The sequence below is a fragment of the Rattus norvegicus genome, chromosome 9 (assembly GCF_036323735.1).
Source record: "Rattus norvegicus strain BN/NHsdMcwi chromosome 9, GRCr8, whole genome shotgun sequence".
NCBI lineage: Eukaryota > Metazoa > Chordata > Mammalia > Rodentia > Muridae > Rattus > Rattus norvegicus.
Window position 1 is genome coordinate 117,850,638 of NC_086027.1, and position 19,849 is coordinate 117,870,486.

General features: G+C 43.9%; 1 protein-coding gene across 22 annotated transcripts in view; it reads left to right on the plus strand.

Annotated features, from left to right (window-relative positions):
* The window catches only part of Dlgap1 (DLG associated protein 1), an 869,320-nt gene that overhangs the window by 546,494 nt on the left and 302,977 nt on the right, over positions 1 to 19,849 (plus strand). For 9 of the 22 annotated variants that reach the window (XM_039084190.2, XM_039084191.2, XM_039084189.2 and 6 more), the window contains one exon: positions 7,454 to 8,497. In XM_039084190.2, coding sequence (XP_038940118.1) covers positions 7,523 to 8,497 — 975 coding nt within the window. In that variant the 5' untranslated portion in view covers positions 7,454 to 7,522. Of the gene's footprint in view, positions 1 to 7,453; positions 8,498 to 13,144; positions 13,573 to 13,646; positions 14,044 to 19,849 lie in introns of those variants that run through there. The other 13 variants (XM_063267703.1, XM_063267701.1, XM_039084192.2 and 10 more) reach the window with 13 other exon arrangements.

The following is a 19,849-nucleotide window of genomic DNA, read 5'->3' on the forward strand; positions in this document are numbered from 1 at the left end:
TTTGACAATAATGGACTGAACCTCTGAACCTGTAAGCCAGCCCCAATTAAAGGTCGTCCTTGTAAGAGTTGTCTTGGTCATGTTGTCTGCTCACAGCAGGCAAACCCTCACTAAGACAATATGCCACCTTAATCATCTCTGCCCAAAAATCTACTGAGCACTGTGGTGTTTCAACAGTGGTTCGTCCGTCCACAGTCAGACTAACATGACCCACCAGCCTTTCTCAAGGACTCCTCCCCACCATTTGATTCTCAAACGAGGCTCTGAAACTGCCTCCTGCAGGCTTTGTGAGGTGGCTGTGATTTGCTGCCTACCGTGACTAAATTGGAGAGGCTTCAGTTGTTTGTTTTGTTCTTTGTACAATACCAAATCTTTTTTTGAGCGAGAAATGTCCCTGATTCAAAGTGGCATTCACAAATAAAATCAAACCGTGGGTGATTAGGATAGCAATTAATGTTAATGAAAAGCCAAAGTACATTCTGCATATACAAAATGGCTCAGCATTGTGCCTTGAATAACATAATTGGAGTATTTCATACAGTGTGTGCACAAGGGTGCTTCACCATTATCTGTGTGCCTTTAGGTATATAGATCCATTTTTGTTACTGTAATGAAACACATTAGGTAGGTGCTGATTAGGAGAGCAAGTTTTTTTGGCTCACAGGTCTGGAGGCTGCTCAAAGAACTGGGTTTTATTGTACCTACATCTACTGTGTACTTATGTACTATGTACTTATTACTATGAAAAGGGCTCTAGGGAAAGCTGGATCCTCAACAGGACGGTTAGTTGTTTCTAGGAAAGATATGGGATGTTTTCAAGCTGTGGTAGGAACATCTTCATTTGGTGAGAGAGCAGGAATTGGGGAACTACCCCGATAGCCAGGACATCACGATGGCTCCTATAGGGTGTCCCTGCCTCCCCTTCATTATCTCATGAAGTAATTGTCCCTTTGAACCTTCCTGTTCCCCCTACCTTACATTTATTCTCTACGGGCAAGCACAGAAATCTTTAGAGCTTAAGATCAGGATGCTCTCTTAGTTAAATCTTCAAGTTGGGTACCACCAACTGTGAGGTATGCTTTCGCATCATGACATGGCTTCCATGGCTTCTGTGACTGGGCTTCAGCTACTCAGTCTCATTCAGAAAGCAGTTCTCAAGGAAGTGGAAGGGTGGTAAAAGCCAAAGGGAAGTCTGCTTCCTCTCACAAAAACAAAATGACGGGCTAATAAGGCGTTCTATGTTAACCAGAACCTTTATTCTGTAGTCTGTTCATGCTCATTGGGTACATAGTACCCTGATACACGATCCCTGCATGACCAGCCATCAGATCTGCCTTCCAGTCAGAGTAAGGGTGAAAGAGAATGCCCTTCACTTTTGAGATCTTCTCCAGAAATGGCACATGCCATTTCCAATTAGATTCCATTAGTCAGAATTAGTCACCTATGCACATCAAGGGACACCAGGAAGTGTGGTCGTTATGGGAGGACTAGGCTGTCCTTTTTGATATGAGAATCTTTTATTTCTTCTTACTTGAATGTGATAATCTGGTATAAAACTCACAGGCTGATGGGGGAAAGCCAAAAAGGTAGCTTGACCCTGCAGGAATTGGTAAAGATTTTCTCTTCCCACTACCTTCTTAAACGGGAGCATGATGCTCTCCATTCTCTCAGGCAGGGGCCCCCACATTGTTTGTGACACAGTTTGTGACTGCTCGCCTGCCAACCCTCACTGAGTAAGATGGCAAAAGGCCTCTGGTTGACTGTTCTTTACATGTAAAGGAAAAATCAGGACAAACAACTCTAAATAATGACGTGCACAGAAATCAAAATGAAATAAGGAATCACTGGCATTGCGGGGATATTTTTCCCTTTCAGTGTCTTCTAATAGGTAGCTGGCTTGTTTGTCTCATACACTACCTAGAGATAGATTTTCCCTTGCAGTACATAATCGTTCTTGCTTCGCCTATCATCTCTGCAGTAAGACTTCTGCTCCAGGTGCAGAGACTCAGCAAAAACAATGTGCCTGTCACAGTAAGCTCACCTCATGGGCAACAGTAGACCAACAAATTCTCCAAGACAAGCACAAGGACATAAGATCTGATGGCAAAATTGAACCTATGGAACAACAAAGAATAATTTCGAAGTCGTAGTGAACAAGAAACAATTAAGAGGTAATCACCGTAGCCATAGAAACCTCCATGAAGACACGTTGACCACACTCCACAGCCACGCTCAGAGAGAAGGCGAAGGAGGCAATTTCCCTTTCTATTTTCAGAAACTGTTACGGCCAATTGAAAGCTAATTCATCCACTAGCAGCTCCCTTCCAGGAGAATGCATTAAATAAGGAGAATCGTCAGTTCGATTTTCTCATGGCTAGATCATCTCTTTCTGAGGAGATCACAACCCCTTCAGCCAGTAAGGATTCTTCTGTATAAGCAAGCCCTAAGTTATGCACATGAGCAGTGCTCAGTTAATGCTTCAAACTGATGCTATGGGCGACACCACAGGTGGGAGACACTGGGGTATACAGGAGCCACTTAGAAACATCAATTAACAGGAGTCCCAGAGAGAAGTGTGCTAGAAAAGGGAAGGTAGGAAGGATGCAGAAAGAGAACTCAGGATATCCAGGGTAGGTGTCAGCCACAATTATCAATGCACAGTCAATGACATTAGGATGTTACATCAGCTGCCTCGCTCAACAGGAAGCCACCAAGTATGCTGCTGTAATTTCTAACCACAAATTGATCTGTTTTCCTTTTAAAACAACAAGAGGGTAAAAGACAGCAAAAGATCTTCTGGAGAAAGAGACAAGCTGATAATTTCTTGACCAGAAAAGGAGATTTAGCACTTTTAAACACTTACGAGAGCACAGTGCCATTATTTTGACCTTGCCTACCATGACACAGAAGCAGCTCTAAGCCTTCCTAACGCTGCCACCCTTTAATACAGTTCCTCGTGTTGTGGTGACCCCCTGTCACAAAATTACATCCCTGCTACTTCATAACTGTAATTTTGCTACTGTTATGAACCGTGATGTAAATATCTGATATGCAGGATATCTCATGTGAGACCCTAGAATCACTAACATTGAGGTAAATGCGTAAAACCTTGGTGTCCCTTCAGAAGCAATGAGAAGGAAGTGAGTTCCTGTACTCAGCCCTGATGAAACCTGTTAGTCTCTGAGAAGGTTTGGGTGCTTCTCCCTAGGATGAAGGTAGCATACGTAAAGTTTAGTAAATACTGCACTGCCTGTGTTTAATTGGCATACGGTATCATTAGTTACATCATTTAACATAATCCATCATTCATGGTGGTAAGGACTCTTCATTTTCTCTGCCTGTCCTCAGATACTACCACATTCCATAAATAGCTGTCAGTGTCTTGAGATGACTAGTGGATGCTTATTGAAACAATATCGTACATTTTAGAGTCGATCCATGTCTCTTAACTTGTACCAATTTCGCATTTCGTTTAGTGTAAAATATCTACCCAAGACTCGACTTCTGCAGAAGGCAAGCTTTAAGCCTCATCTCCTGGTTACTTTATATGTGGAGAACCAATGCAGGAGAGCCCAGAATGTATCAGGTGGACTATCCCAGGACTATCCCCGTTTCTTGTCTACATTTACTTATTTAACATGAGCTCACAAATACCATGTGTCCCCTTGGGAAAAAGCAAACTTTGACCTCTCCAAAGTGCTAGTAAGGAACATAAGGTGTCTCCCATGCTGGGCAAACACTCTACCACCCAGCTGTTTCCTCAGCTCTGCCTTTACTGTTGGGTCCATATTTGGAAAACAAAAAGCTGCCTTCCTCATAAGTTAGCTTGCACCATAGCCTTGATAAAGACCTATTTAACCTATATCGAAATCTCTTTATTTTTTTTTTTTTGCTATCATTAAAAGATTGTCTGGGTTTACCTTTTCCTTTTTTCTTTTTTTTATTGGCCATTTTTTATTTATTTACATTTCAAATGTTATCCCCTTTCCTGGTTTGCTGTCCATAAACCCCTATGCCATTCCCCATCCCCCTTCTTCTATAAGGGTACTCTCCACCCATCCACCCACCCCTTTCAAACCTCCCCACCCTAACATTCCCCTACACTAGGGGATCCAGCCTTGGCAGGACCAAGGGCTTCTCCTCCCATTGGTGCCCAACAAGGCCATCCTCTGCTACATATGCAACTGGAGCCATGGGTCTCCATGGGTCTGTCCATGTGTACTCTTTGGGTAGTGGTTTAGTGCCTGGGAGCTCTGGTTGGTTGGCATTGTTGTTCTTACGGGGCTGCAAACTCCTTTGGCTCCTTCAATTCTTTCTCTAACTCCTCCAAGGCGAACCCTGTTCTCAGTTCAATGGTTGGCTGCTGTGAGAGTCCACCTCTGTATTTGTCATGCTCTGGCAGAGCCTCTCAAAGTGTAGATTCTTCAGCCCTTCTTAGAAGGGGAACAAAAGTATCCATAGGAGACAAAGCTTGAAGCAGAGACTGAAGAAATGGCCATTCCGGCTTTCATTTTCTAATTCCACCTCTTCAGTGGAAAGTAATTCGTTTATAAGCTTTTGATAGTCCACATCTATCATGAGTTCCTTTTTGTGTCTTTAGTGTTCTCTCTCTCTCTCTCTCTCTCTCTCTCTCTCTCTCTCTCTCTCTCTCTCTCCTCCATACAAACCATCTTTCTATACACATGCTATGGTCATTGGGCAAGAAAAAGTTCCTAGACTTTAACTTTCAGGCAGGTAGAACTCAGGGACCGCGGCAAGGCAGAAGTTGAAATCTCAGAGGTGCAAGAGAGCAACTCACCTGCTGTCCTCGGCCTCACTGACTCCTAGATGCCTGGGAACCGGCTCCTCCAACTCCTCCACTCTTCACTGAATGGCTGCACTGCCACATTGTCACTAAACAGATGCCACTTGAATCACAGTATGGACCCCTCCCCCCGGGGAAATCCTGCAAGCGTGCACTATCAATGATTAAGTCTTGCGATCGAATAGTTAAAGCAAGTATCTACCTTCATAATTTAGCAGAATAACCGATTTCAGATGACCAGTGGTTAAAATACCCCATCAGTAGTTTTGAGGGCGTCAGCCATGAAGTCAGACACTGGGTTCAACCCTAAGCACCAACAGACAGAAAACAAAACAAAACAAAGAGAAAAACCACAGATGAGAAAGTGGGGAGCTTCTCCGGGCGTAGACAGAGACAGCCAGTGTTGTCATGAGCTCACAAATGCCAAGTGTCCCCTGGAAAGGCAGGCTCTGACCTCTCCACAGTCCATGTCTTTCTTCATGAGGCCAAGTATGTGCATTTTACTCGACCCCGTGTTCTCACCGGCCACTTATCTTCCCCCTTTGAGAATCTGAAATGACATCTTTGAATTGGCTTTCCAGAACAATGCTTAAAATGACAATTTCTGTACTGTAGGAAGCTTTGAAAGAAAAAAAAAAGTTTAAACAAGCTGTCAGGATGACCTCAGTCAGCTCCTAAAGAGCACACAGTGTTAAAGCCAAATGGAAATAAAGACCCCTGCTGGAGCCAGAGCCTGTTTCCAGAGTTAGGACAACCTGAGCTCAGACTTGAACTCAGTGTGAGCTCCCGCTGCAGGGTCTGCAGGGGTGGCCTCTCCTGTGGACTAAGCTGAACATGAGCAGAGACTTTCCTTCACATCTTTAGGGCTGAAGCCTCTTGTTTGTTTGGTCTGCTTTCACTTGTGAGCACTTAGCCAAAAACCTCGAGCCAGTGTGTTAGACTTCTTTTGCCAAGACGAAATAACTAAGAAAATCAACTTAATCAAAGAGAAGATTTGTTTTGTCTCATGGTCTTAGAGAGATGACACACTAGATCACTTAGCCCTGTGGTGTTGACGTGTGGTGGGGGAAACCTGTTTAATCGCACAGCATCCAGGAATTAAGAAGAGCAGGAACTGTGCTCCTAGATCACAGTATCTCCAATGACCTAACTTCCTCCCAGTAGACTCCATCTGCCAAAGTTTCCCACCAGTGACACTGAAGGCTAGCAACCAAGTCCTCAACACACTGACCATTGAGTGCTGCTTAGGATCCAAACCATGGCAATGGAAAGAAAAGACGGCATGAGATTCAGCCAACGCACTTTCTTAGTTACTGTTTTCTGTTATTGTTGTTGGTTTTTTTGTTTGTTTGTTTGTTTTTAAAATATCTTAATTGTATGTATGTGAGGGCACTATCACTGTCTCCAGACACACCAGAAGAGGGCACCAGATCCCATTACAGATGGTTGTGAGCCACCACGTAGGTGCTAGGAATGGAACTCGGGACCCATGGAAGAGTGAGCAGTCAGTGCTCCTAACCACTGAGTCATCTCTCCAGCCTTGCTTTCTTACCCTTTGTTTACAGGACACTTTGCTCTCTGAGGACAGAAATCCATGGGCAAGTTTCCCCACACCTCTGATCTGCTTGATCTGCAGCTGATCAATGTGCAGGCTTGTTTGGGTGCTATAACTGTTCCTTGAGAGTTTCAGACGGAAAGCTGTGACTGACGAAAGATACAAAGTCGCCACCAGCTTCTTTTGTTTCGTTTTTTGTTTTGTTTTAATCCCCACTTACAGAATGCTTTCTTTGTGACTATAGTAATAACTTGTTCACTGATAGAAAGATAGGAGAGTGACATTGAGCCAGGCTGCCGGGAAAGCCAGGAACAAGCAATCCTGCTGGTTCTAGGGAGTAGATGTGAGATGCTGTAAAATTGCTGTCCAGTCAAAGATTGTAACAGGAGCCACTTTCCTCAGAAACTTAGCCCTTTAGATATGCTAGATTTGTGATTACCATTTAAATTGGGGCCAGAGGCTGAAGATTGCTTCTCAATTCAATTCCCAGCATTGAATTTGGGGGGGCTCCCAACCACCTGTCACTCCAACTCCAGAGGACCCCATACCTATATGGCTTTTGCTGACATCAACACGTGCCCCCAAACCGTATCCCCACACCCTACATATAATAAAAAATAATAAAATGTCTTTTAAAAATCATATAAAGAAGGATGGAAGAAAAGCAAAAGAAAGATACATTCAGCTACTGGGGTCAGAAAGAAAAGCAGCGACTGTGTCAAAGAACTTGGAAATTTCAGTCCAATGCAGTGACACACAATGATCAGTGATTTCAGCCCGGTGCGGTGGTACTTCAGTGTAATCCCATCCTTCAGAGGCTGAGGCAGGATTGAGTGTTCCAGCCTGGGCTCTGTAGCAAGAATCTGTCTCGGAAAACAAAACAGCAATGAAATTGTATTTTATAGTTTCTTTGTCCCAGGGCGAGCCTTACACCCTTACAAAGGTGAGAGAGACCTTTCCAGGCATGCGTGAAAGCTGCTTTTCGGAACAGCCTGGAGTCACCCAGAAACCCATCAGGGGTGTGTGGACACAGAAAAGAGCAGAATATATACCAAGAAAAGCGCTAACTCCTTGTCTATGTTCTTGTTCCTCAGGTCTTTGCCCAAGACGGGTCTGGAACTTAACGGGGTTCCCATGACCCCTGTGATTGCTTCCAGTCAGCAATGAAAGGGTTATCGGGTAGCCGCAGCCACCACCATGGGATCACCTGTGAGTCGGCCTGTGACTCCTTGTCACACCATTCAGACCACAAGCCGTACCTGCTGAGCCCGGTAGACCACCACCCTGCGGACCATCCCTACTACACCCAGCGGAATTCTTTCCAGGCCGAGTGTGTGGGGCCCTTCAGCGACCCTCTGGCCAGCAGCACCTTCCCGCGCAGGCACTACACCTCTCAGCAGGAGCTGAAGGACGAGAGTGCCCTGGTGCCGCGCACACTGGCCACCAAGGCGAATCGCCTCCCCACCAACCTGCTGGATCAGTTTGAGAGGCAGCTGCCCCTCAGCCGAGATGGCTATCACACGCTACAGTACAAGCGCACCGCTGTGGAGCATCGCAGCGATAGCCCCGGCCGCATCCGGCACCTGGTCCACTCGGTCCAGAAGCTCTTCACCAAGTCTCATTCCCTGGAGGGGCCATCCAAAGGCGGCGTCAATGGGGGCAAGGCCAGCCCTGACGGGTCGCAAACTGTGAGATATGGCAAGCGCAGCAAGAGCAAGGAGAGACGGTCAGAGCCCAAGGCTAGATCCAATGCCTCTAACGCCTCCCCGACCTCTCCCAGCTGGTGGAGCTCGGATGACAACCTGGATGGGGACATGTGCCTCTACCACACGCCATCAGGTGTGATGACCATGGGTAGGTGCCCTGACCGCTCTGCTTCTCAGTACTTCATGGAGGCCTACAACACCATCAGCGAGCAGGCAGTGAAGGCCTCCCGGAGTAACAACGACGTCAAGTGCTCCACCTGTGCTAACCTGCCAGTCACGCTGGATGCCCCACTTCTGAAGAAGAGTGCCTGGTCCTCCACTCTCACCGTGAGCAGAGCCCGAGAGGTTTATCAGAAAGCCTCAGTGAACATGGATCAGGCCGTGGTGAAGTCGGAGGCTTGTCAACAAGAGCGGTCATGCCAGTACCTACAGGTATTATCTATGTTGAAAAATAGGTGGTGTGAAATTGTCCGTGACTGGATTGTGCGCTCTTTGCTCCTAGATTCTAGTCTTGGCTCTATTCTGAACTGTCTATATGTGCTGCGGGGATTAATAAATAAAGGTTTCTTTCATCCCGCGCTAGTGCGGGCACTGTAGGGTACAATCATCTCAGAGGTGGCAGGTTCTAATGTGGCACCACCACACCTTACCTCTAGCTATCCTCTAGCCCTGGCGTATCTCCGCCCCCATTGCTAGTCACCCTTTGTCAGCTGGCCAGCGGGAACTCTCTGGTCCCAACTACCTGGTAAAACAGGACACTAGAGACCCAGCAGTGGCTGGCCTATCTTGACTCCCTGTCCTAGACTCTGCCCACACTCCCGGCAACTGCCCCCTGATATTATAATATAAACTCCCAGCACCCCCTGGTATTATAGGTGTAAACTCCCAGCAATCTGTTAAAATCAAGACTCAATAAGCTGTAATTTAGCAATCAGATTTATATATTCTCAATCCACAATACGTCCACACAAGAAACTCACAACCAATTGGTAAAGATATAAACCACCCACCTAGATAAGATAAATTGACCTACAGAAGTCCATCCCTTAGGAGATATTCATAACTATCTGTGGCCATTCAAGACCACACAGATCTAGGCCGTCCTTCTCTGCCTCCATCTTCGTTCTTCTCTTTTCTTTTTCCTCTCTCCCCTTACCAAAACTCTGTGCCTGCCCCACTTTCTCAATGTCCAATTACAGGACATTGTACCTTAACTTGTACCAGCCCTCACCTACATATAGCCGTCAACCTACATTTATGAACTCAGGCAGATTGATTATCATTTCGGTGATTAATTGCAGCTATCAGGAAAGTTCAAGGAGACACGTCCTACCAGCTTCACTCATTTCTGTTAAGATAGTAGATATGGCACATGCGTCCTCCTCGTTGTGGTAATTATCTCCAGTCCGCCCCACTTCCAAGACACAGAATAGCAGGATGACGCTCTGCAGAGGTGGAGACAGAAGCAGTTGGGGGACCTGCTAAGCACAGCTGCAGGAACCCGGGACAACAGAGAGGAGGGCACCGTGAAAGCATCACTGAAGTAAAATACAATTAATGTCAGCATGTAAATCCCACACACAGCCACCAGGCAGGCTTCTTCCCTTTTCACTTCTCCCATTTCTCCTTCTGCCTCCAGTTCACTTCAACAAGATTCACCTGGATAAAAATATCAGCACAGGCAGGCAGATGTCTTCCCTCTTGTCCTGCCTCCAGAATTTTTTTTCCTAAGACTCAAGGCTCCACATAATGACCCTGGTGGGTCCCTGGCCCCACCCCCTTTCAGAGCATCTGTTTCTCTTTCTTTCCTGCTGTCCCTATCTTTCGGTGGAAGTTTTTACAAGACCATAAAAGCATAGTGTAGTCATCTCCATTCTCTCCTTCAGAAAAAAATGCAACGCAAAACTCTTTGAGTGAGAAGGTGGTCATTTTCCCCTCATTAAACCCTTTCTGGTAAATACAGCTTCCTTGGGAATGCCTATTCTGAGCTGTGAGAATAGTCTAGGCTGGACAAGGACAGGGACAGGACCCAAGTCCAAAGTTTAGAAGAGGCTACCATGTTATAAATGCATGTTGGTGTCTATCATCAGAGGTAGGACTGGTAGTTTTCTGCATGATTGTTCTGTGTATAAATAGATCGTCAAGGAAAGCTGGAGATATTTCTCAGTGGTTAAGAGCACTGGCTGTTCTTTCAGAGGACCCAGGTCCAGTTCCCAGCACCCACATAGTGGTCCGCAACCATTTGTAACTTCAGTTCTAGGGGATCTAACACCCTCTTCTGACCTCTGCAGGCACCAAGCAAGCCCATGATACACATACATGCATGCAGGCAAAGAACAACTAATAACTTTCAAGCTAAAAAGGTTCATCAGACCCACTTGGAATAGAAAAGAAGCAAACTGAAATAAAATCTTAGTGGGTTAGGCTGTTAGCATGTGGCACAGATAGTACTAGCGCCCTCGTCTCTTCACAAAATGACCATTCTGGGGGTTGTAAGTTAAGGATTTAGAAATGACTTAAGCATATACATTTTAACCAGTGTTGAGAGTACCTCGATAAAAAAAGAAAATAATTGTTTTGAAGAAAGGATGAGAAAGGAGAGAGATGTCTTAGGAACTGGCATGTTTTCTATGAAAAGGCTCTGTCAGGAAGACTTTAAAGCCAGTGAGTTCCACCGGTGTAGGCAAAGTGAGAATTAGATTTAAGGTTGCTCTCCAGGGCTCCAACACCAGCCGTCGTTCGCAATATGTTGCTCAGCTGTACTTGTACAAAAGTTCATGTTCTCCGTCCTGAAATGTATTTTTCTTTCTTTTTTTTTAATGCCTTTTAAACTCAAAACCTCAAAAAGTGGTAAAGGGTGCAAAGGCAGACAAAGGAGAAAGAAAATGGGTGTGACCCGCAAAGTCACTGCGTACTGGATGCTGTGGTGAATGAGGTCCATCCTCACAGCTGTTCCGAGAGCTGGGTTAATAAGACAAAAGGAGGAACTGAAGCTTGAAAATCCTCAGGCATTTTGACCTATGACTTGGAGGTCGTAGGGCTGAAATTTGGGCTTATCCCGCACTTCATGCAGAAACTAAGTAAAAAGTGTAATTTTAAACATTTCAGTAACTTCAGAATGAAATCTTTAATACCAAATGCGGGACTTAATACAGGAATGGCAGTGGCTCTCACACTGTCATGGCTTGAAGCCTCTACTTTCGAATTACTTACCTTCCTTGGGCTTTTTTTTTTAAATAAAATATTTAAGAAAGCTCTAAGAAAACTGAAGCGAATCATCCACTCAATATCTGTACCTGGTTAGGCACACGGAGGACAATAGATCTCTCAATTCCCTCTGCCCCATCCCCCTCTTGCTACCTAGAACAATGGCACCTTTATTTGACACCATTGTTGTTGTTGTTGTTGTTGTTGTTGTTGTTGTTGTTGAAACTGTTAAAAAGTTAATATTTTCTTTCATAGCTTGGGCAAGAATTAATCCTGGTCCTTGTTGGTTTATCCTTTCAAATACGCACTGAAATCTGCATTGCAACTCATTCAATAAATGTTGACATTTATTGAGTTCCCATTCCATAGAAGGCCTTCAGCCTTTCATTATGAAAGCACAATGACGATTCTGCTATGGGGGGCGGGCAACCATGTTGGTCCACATTCACCATGGAGAGCCACAACGTCTTCCTGCCCCCTGTGCTGAGACTGGCATGCTCTTGCACAGAAAGGGAGGGAAATACTGAATAATCGTGAAGAGAGAGAGAGAGTAGGAGAAGCCTCCTGAGCCCCGGGTTTCAACAATTCTCTTGCTTCTGGAAAAAGAGAGAAAGAATCTGATATCCTGGTGATATTCTTCTCAGAAAATAGGACTATCCACCTCCCATCAGCTCTTGTGGGACAGTGTCGTGTACCAAGTCATTCCTTGTAGCAAATTTGGAGAAACAAAAAGAGTTGTTTTGAGTATTACTGTAGGTGCTGGCTGATTTAAAATTGGATCCACAGTCATCTTGAGCAACACCATCACAAGGTTTAGTTAACACACGGAGCTCTGTTCCACACAGAGCACCAGGCTTTTTTAGTCCCTATCTGCCCCTGACTGGTGACGTTGCTGGAGCCATCCTCTAAATTTTGAAGCCTCCTTCATCTACTGTAAAAGCAAGGCCCTTAGTTCTAGAAAGCTCTAATCTCTCTGCACTTTTTTTTAATTTGTAAATTGAGTATCTCAGTGTGCACATTAGAGCAATCTCCAAGCCTTGGAAGGCCCGTGACTCTTGATTCATAAACGCCTGCTGAAAGCAGACGCTTCTCAAATGCCACTTCATTAGTTCTTTGAAGTTTTAAAAGCATTTCACAAGGAAAGAAAATGGGCTTAGGGAACTATGTTGAATAAGTTGGCCAAGGACACACAGCAAGATGGTGAGCCAAAATGAATTCTTTTCCCTTTAAAGTCTGAATTCTTTCCATTCACCAGGCTCAATCCCTACCCTCTCCACATACAGAGAGAACTACATCACATGTCCTTTATGTGTTAGACAACATCTAGATCTCCTTTAACAATCAAAACAACTTTAAAAATATTACATTTGCTTTAAATATTTTCACAACTTTTTCTCGCACAAAAATGGAGCTCCATTCTGATATTCATGTTCACCCATCATTGATATTTTCATCTATTTGCCTGACAGATTCCTATTGCATTCATCCTCTGCTTCCCTCCCACCGTTACCTCTTCCCAGGAGTCTTCCTCTGCTTTACCTTAATAGACAAAGCTCACAGAGACACAAAGAAAGCAGAGTAGGCAGGGCAGCCAGCGGCTGGCCCCAGGTCTGCCCGTGTCTGTAATATGTTTGAGGTGTAGAGACTAATGGGTGGTTCATTTTATTATCTGTCTTCCTCTGCATCCAACTCGTGTGCATTTGACTTGTAACAGGATCATGCCAGTAAAAGAATGAAACTGTGAAATTAGCATGCCATCAGAAAGGAAAGCAAAAATCCCTAACTTGATTCCAAACTGAATTAGTAACCAGTTATTAATATTCTTCAGTGATTTACTGAAGAATATTAATAAATACATATTCACCAAATAATAGGATTTAAATATTAAAATACACCTTCTGTCTTTGGAGAGTTTCACACAGACTAAAGTGAAGACGGCTTCTTGTCATGACTGTAAGAGTTGAGGGGTCTGCGTGTGTCTAGCCTGTGACTGACAAGGACTGGCTTATAATCACGGTGCATTGAAATCAATATACTCAATGGGTGGTATGTGCTCATTCGCAAGCTGTTTTAGCTAATTTTGAAAAAAAAAAACTCCCAATTTCCCCAATATTGTTATTTTTAAATGTCAAAGAATCAGATGTCTGCTGTTGAGAACTGTTGTACCGATGCCAGTGACTGCCTGTATCTGGGCTTGGAGCAGGAGCATGGATTTGAAGACATTAAAACTGTTTAATTCTCAGTTGAGATGTGGTTGGCTTTTGTACATTTGGAATAGAGCATTTATGGCACACCTCAGGGTAAGTGCTAATAGTTAAATAAACAGAATAGGCTCGGGGAAGGGTTGTTTTCTTTTTTCTTTCTTTCTTTTTTTCTTTTTCTTAAGTAGGATTCTTGGTCGTGTTTATGCCTCTTTATATAAATGTTCTGTGCTGAGTGAGTGGCATATTAAGCCATTCGGAAGAGAAAGATTTTAGATTTCCAACTGTTCACCTAAGAAGAAGGAAAAAAAAATCCCTTCGAATCTTGTATTTAGCATTCATCCTTCATCCAGCGGCAGGAACAGGAAAGGGGAAGGGAGACCTCTCCCTCTCCGTGGAAGTAGAGAGACACACAGAGGGAGCGAGAGAGCGAGCGCAGACAGGACCGAGGAAGCCAGAGCTCTCGGAGATGAAGCTGTAGGCAACAAAATGATCGACCTTTTTAAGGCTGAGTGGGTTTCTTCAGTTTGCGTGCAAGTTTCACGGAATGGAAGGACTGACCAGGTTTGGGTATAAACAACTCTTTTGTTACTTTGTATCTGATGGATGTGATTAGCTGGTTTGGAAGGGGATTTTGCAAAGAGAGGAGAGGATAGTTTGGTTGTTCTGTTATTTTCTTTCCTTTCTACAAACAATGCCTAGTGCTTCCGGGAGAGCTAACAAACTAATGTATGTTTAGGTGGTATGAAACAGGTGGGGACATCAGGTGCCTACAAGTCATTCTGCACGGGGGCTTCCTGAAATCCTGCTTCCTGTGGTCTTGGAGTATGTGATGAGGGGGGCTAGAGGATGTTAAATGGCTGGTGATTGGAATGCAATGGGTCATTTTTCGGACTAAGAATCCTCAGCACTTACTGTTCCTTTTCAGAATTTAAATTTCTGGATGATGGGATTTTTGTTGTTGCTGCTGTTGCTGCTGCTGCTGTTGTTGTTGTGGAATGGTTTTTGGTTTTGTCTCCCCTGTTGTTCTCATGATAGCCCACAAAGATCCCCATAGAAACCTTCCTAGCAAACGTGAGTTTGCGGTTTTATTTTAAAATACAGGTACACTTATTTTTCAAATCTGTCTCAAGACTGTTCCCATATTTGCCCAATATGAGTTTTCTTTTTTTGTGGCTAAGTTTTTCTCTTCTTTTCTTTTGTTTCTCTTGTCTCAAAACAATTTAAATTATACCGATTCAGTTTTAACTATTTTATATCAGTTTTATAAAACTGCCATTCTGCTTATGATGTGAGTAGTTGATTTGCTGGCTGCCTTGTCTAAAAAACTCGTCGATCACATTAGTAATTTTCTTTATTTTTAATTTGTATTGCTAAGGAACTTGAGAATATTTTATCTGCAGCTTATACAATCCCCTCCCTATTTTCCTCTGATCTCAGAAGAGATGCTCTTCACAGAGACACAAAGGCAAGGTTACTCTGGTCAGGTGCTGACCTATAACTTGGGGGTCATGCCCACCTGCAGAACCCTAGGAATTCTGCTGCTCTCTGCCCTGTGGTCTGATTCTCTGTACTTCTCAAAGTAACCTCCATTCTATTAATAGGGAGAGAAGAACAATTGGCAAAATACTCTAAGAAATCAAGAGGTAAGAAAGCCTCAGCAGTGGGAGAGGGACACCGCAAGATAACAGGAAAGCCCTCTTAAAGGAAATTTCATTATTCTTGGTCAACAGCTTGATGGTCTGCTATCACTGTTAGCAGGCAGTAAAAGCACCTGGCCGTCATAGCCAGAGGGTTCTGAAATTATTTGCTAAAATCCAGCCTTGGATCACTCAGCAGCCATAGACTTGGTTTCTCCTTTTCTGCTTTCCCTGGAGATCCGCTTAGTTGATGACAGCTGAAAATGACAACTCAGGGCTCACTCTGTCTTTTGGAAAAAGACTCATCTTTAAACTCTACTGCATTTGAGATTGTGGCATACGGGACTTGACAGGGTGACGTACGACTGGCAGAATATGTCAGTTTCTTGTTAGAGGTGTGTGTGTGTATACAAACATGTGTTTGTGCATGTGTGTGAGTATGTGTGAGTGTGTGTACGTATGTGCAAATGTGTATGTTCATATGTATGAGTGTGAGTGAATGGGTTTCTGCACATGTGTGTGCATGTGTGAGAGTGTGTGCGTGTGCATGTGTGAGAGTGTGTGCGTGTGCATGTGTGAATGTGTATGTATGTGTGTGTTTGTTTGAATATGAATGTGTGTGTGTGTGTGTGTGTGTGTGTGTGTGTGTGTGTGTAAGCAGTCTGACATACTGACTTTGGTTTGGAATTAGGTTATATTTTTTCTCCATTTTGGAGTTCAGTGTCTTTTAGTGGATCATTGTGACTTAGAGTTCAGTGAAATCAACCTCAATTCATTAAGTTCAGTATCATTTATTTTTCTCATTCATTTCAGAAGAATATGTGTTGCTGGGGTCCATGGCCACAGAGCACAGGCAGGTTGACTCATGTGGAGTTGCCATGTCTAAGACACAGAAATCTCAAACTCCATATGTTTTAAAATCACAATACCACCTAACACACTTTATGTCATTAGCCGTGGAAGTTTGGTGGAGAGGGGAAAATCTGCCCTTTTCAGGCATAACTAAGTTAATATTAATAATTTGCATTGAGTTATATGACATTGCCATAGGGCGTACTTATTCATCTGAAGAGTTCGTTAAACCCATACTTTTGTCTAGAGGGAAGAAGGCAGAGGCAGTTATAGCTCTGTCTATAGGACTCACTGACCTATTTCTCAAGACCCCCACCCCCACCAACAGACCATTACATGCCAATGAGCGGCATCATAATACAGGGGACATTTTTCCTTCTACACACACACACACACACACACACACACACACACACTCACACACACACTCACACATGCATGCACACACATGCACAAACCCACTCACTCACACACACACACACACACACACACACACACACACACACACACACACACGTAAATCTTCATCTATGTTCTTAGACTAGAAGCACAGTGGGAAGGTGCTTTGGTTTCTGTCAATGAACGATTCCCAGTTGGAATGACTTCCAAGTTAGTTGATTCTCTAACACCTGAGCCCTCTCTGTCAGTAACTAAAAGAGGATGGCATAGGAATTATTTGGTTAATATTAACACAATCAACAGAGGTAAAGGAGAGTATATATAGGAAGGCATCATATATTCCTCATGTTTCTTTGGGCCAATTTCTTATTTCTAGCATTTTCATTCTTTGATGCCCTGATCCTACAAATGTAAGGGAATACATAGTTTACCTTTAAAGCTGCTTTTCTTCATTTCTTAAAGTTTCATGCTATGACATACTTCATGTCTGAGCCAAGGAGACTCCTATACTGAGTTTTCTAGATACACGATGTTTATTTCACATATATTAGACCATGTTCCAGGTCCCTCAGAGTTTATAATCATTGCTCTCAGTGAATTGGAAAGCTAAGCCCATGCTTATGAAATGGAAAAGCTACCTATGAAGCCTAGTAAGGCTCCACAGGTGTGTGAAGCTGCTTCCCCTCCACCTGGGCACCTGGCCGCCCACACTTCTGCAGTAACGCACGCACGCTTTTGAAGTCTTTGATCTCTGGTTTATGAAATCAGATCTATTTTAAGTAGACTGCTTTACAAATGCCACAGAAGAATAGCCATGAGGTAAGGAACCTCCCCTCTTCTTTTCATTGATCCAAGTTTTAGAAAAAAGTCATTACCTTAGTTTTTCAGTCTTTCCAGATTATTAATATAGGTATGGCCTGGCTGATGTGACAACAGGCCAATGCTAGTCCTTTTAATTCAAAGACCTATTCAACAACCATGAAAGAAAATTTCTTCTGCCCCCTGCAGCCTTTGAAAACCCACAATTTATTATAAGCCTTCAGGATTGTCCAATACCCTGATTTAACTGTCTAGGACCTTAATGTCTTCTTTTTGTTTCCTGCTAAATTGTCATTTTCTGAATAATAGAAACTCCTCCTTGTAAACCTCCTCATTCATAGTCTCCTCCAGACAATCCGGACACTGTAGCTTCCTGTTACTTCCGTAGTGACCGTCCTAGAAAAGAAACTTCTGAACGTATTTAGTTCTACTTACTCTTTCTTTAAATGGCGAAAGGAAATAGCTTGACAAGGATTGTCATCGCAGAAGAGATAACATAAGTGGACTCCCTGCCTGTCAGCCTGGGCTCTCTCTTCCCCGCTGCATCTCACATTCTGAGGAAGCCTGAAGGCTCTTTTTAAATCCCTGCTTATTCCTGTGTTTCACCTTCTTAGGAGGCCATGAGGTCCAAGAGGCAATGGAAGGATGATCTGAGGGTTACATGTGAAACATGTTTGTACTCTCAAAGGCTTCGAGGAGACAAATGTACTTGTCAGCTAAATAATTATGTGCAATTTGTAACTCTGTGGCCACAAAGTACATACTGTATTTTCATGTTATTTACTATTTGTATGTGGTGTGTGTGCCTGTGTGTGGGTACATGTTCACATGTGCTACATATGTAGGTGGAGATCAGAGGCCAAGTTTCAGGAGCGTGTTCTCTCTTTCCTCTCTGGGTTCCAGAGGTTGAACTCAGATTCTCTGCTTGCACAGCAAGTGACTCTCTCCGCTGAGCCATCTCATTAGCCCCATGATAAGATTTTTAACTCTTCTTTGCCAGTCCAAAAAAAAAAAGTGGCTCCTGTTACAGATCGATCCTTTCTGTGTTCTAACGGCTTCACTGGGGGTAGATTATTGTTCAGAAGAAGACAAACAGAGCAGAGCAGATCTGCTTCTGGATATCTGATCTTTAGATCCAACACTTAGTGCTTTTAGAGCTCAGGGTCTGGAATCTGAAGACCCCATGCTTCTCCTGAGGATCCTCCACATCTTGGCAGTCAGAATCTTTCGCCTCACTTCACCAGGACAACAACTGACATATTCTCTATAGGTTCAAAGGGCTATGCGATGTGACACATATATAGCATATGTAAATTACACTCACATGTAGGGTAATATGCATTAGGACAAAGAGACAACAGCACAGAAGCTGAGACCTGTGCACTGCAAAACACTACCTGACGAGAGACAACATGGTGTCTACGTGGGCGCAAGTGACTGCACCCATATCCCATGGACGCCTGTGTAAAAGAAGCACTTTAATAGTCTTATATCATTCAGTGTCTCTCCATCGTAGCAGTGGAGAAATAGCTCCTGTACATTTGTGCACAAGACAAGAGTGACATTGAAGGAGTCTGAAAAGTGAGAATTTCTGGCACCAACCCAAGAGATTCTGATGACGTACATCTAGTGACTCTAGAATCTAAAACCATGGTTCCTCCAGTTCTAAGGAGCTGAAGTCTTATTGTCTCATGTACTTTCCTGTAGGGGGCAGTAGAGTATAACTGATCAAAAAGTGTTTTCCTGTGTTGAGTCAAGCTTTGAAGCTGGCTTTCTGCATCACTGATCTCTCTCCACCCGATGCTATCATTTCTTAATCTGTATAATGGGCATGAAGATATGACTGCATTTGTTTTAGGTGCTAGGGAAGAAAGTTGAGCTCTAAATTTAGGAAATCAATTAAGACTACTGTGTGGAAGGTTTTCAAAGGATACATGTCTAGCTACTGACATGCTTTGTGACTTCTCTTTGTTTCGTATATTACGAGACCTCTTCTTTCTCTTCTAGTCTGCTCCGTCGAAACAAGGTTAGAAGAGGTATGTCTGATTCCATGGACAAGGAACCCTCCTCCCCACCCCACCCCCTGTTTCTCCCTATCCCATGTCCGATAATGGTAGATCTTAATCACAGCACGGACGGTTCCTTTATCAGCTACCAACCAAATGCATAAAGTTTGTGAGTGCCTAAGTGAGAGGTTTGCAAAGAGCCAGTCCATGTGTCTTGGCCTCAGTGGAGCAGAGTTCCACACAGTTCAGCGTTTGCTGGTAGAAAACAATGTTAGCTCTTCAAGTGTTTATTCGCATGAGCCTTGCTTTTTACCTTTATAGCTTCAGTCCGCCAACCCCCAACTACATTATTCCAGGCGTCCTTGCAAAGCAGTAGAATGAGTTTAATCAACAGCAGCAACTGTGGGATGTGTCTACAAGGTAACTCAGCCACCCAACCGTCACACCCTTTATGGTCTTAACTAGTTCTCTGAGGAGTGTCTCCCCCACGACAAGCAGACAGGTAGGAGCTTCATAATAGCTGAAGGGTGGTGGTAGCAGGTCCTATGCCTTGTCCTCTGTTGCTCCTGCACAAGGTCCTCGGCCAACCTCCCCAATCTCTGAAACCAGGTGCATCTTTCAAGTCTGCAGAATCCCGAAGAACACAAAGTACCTCTCAGG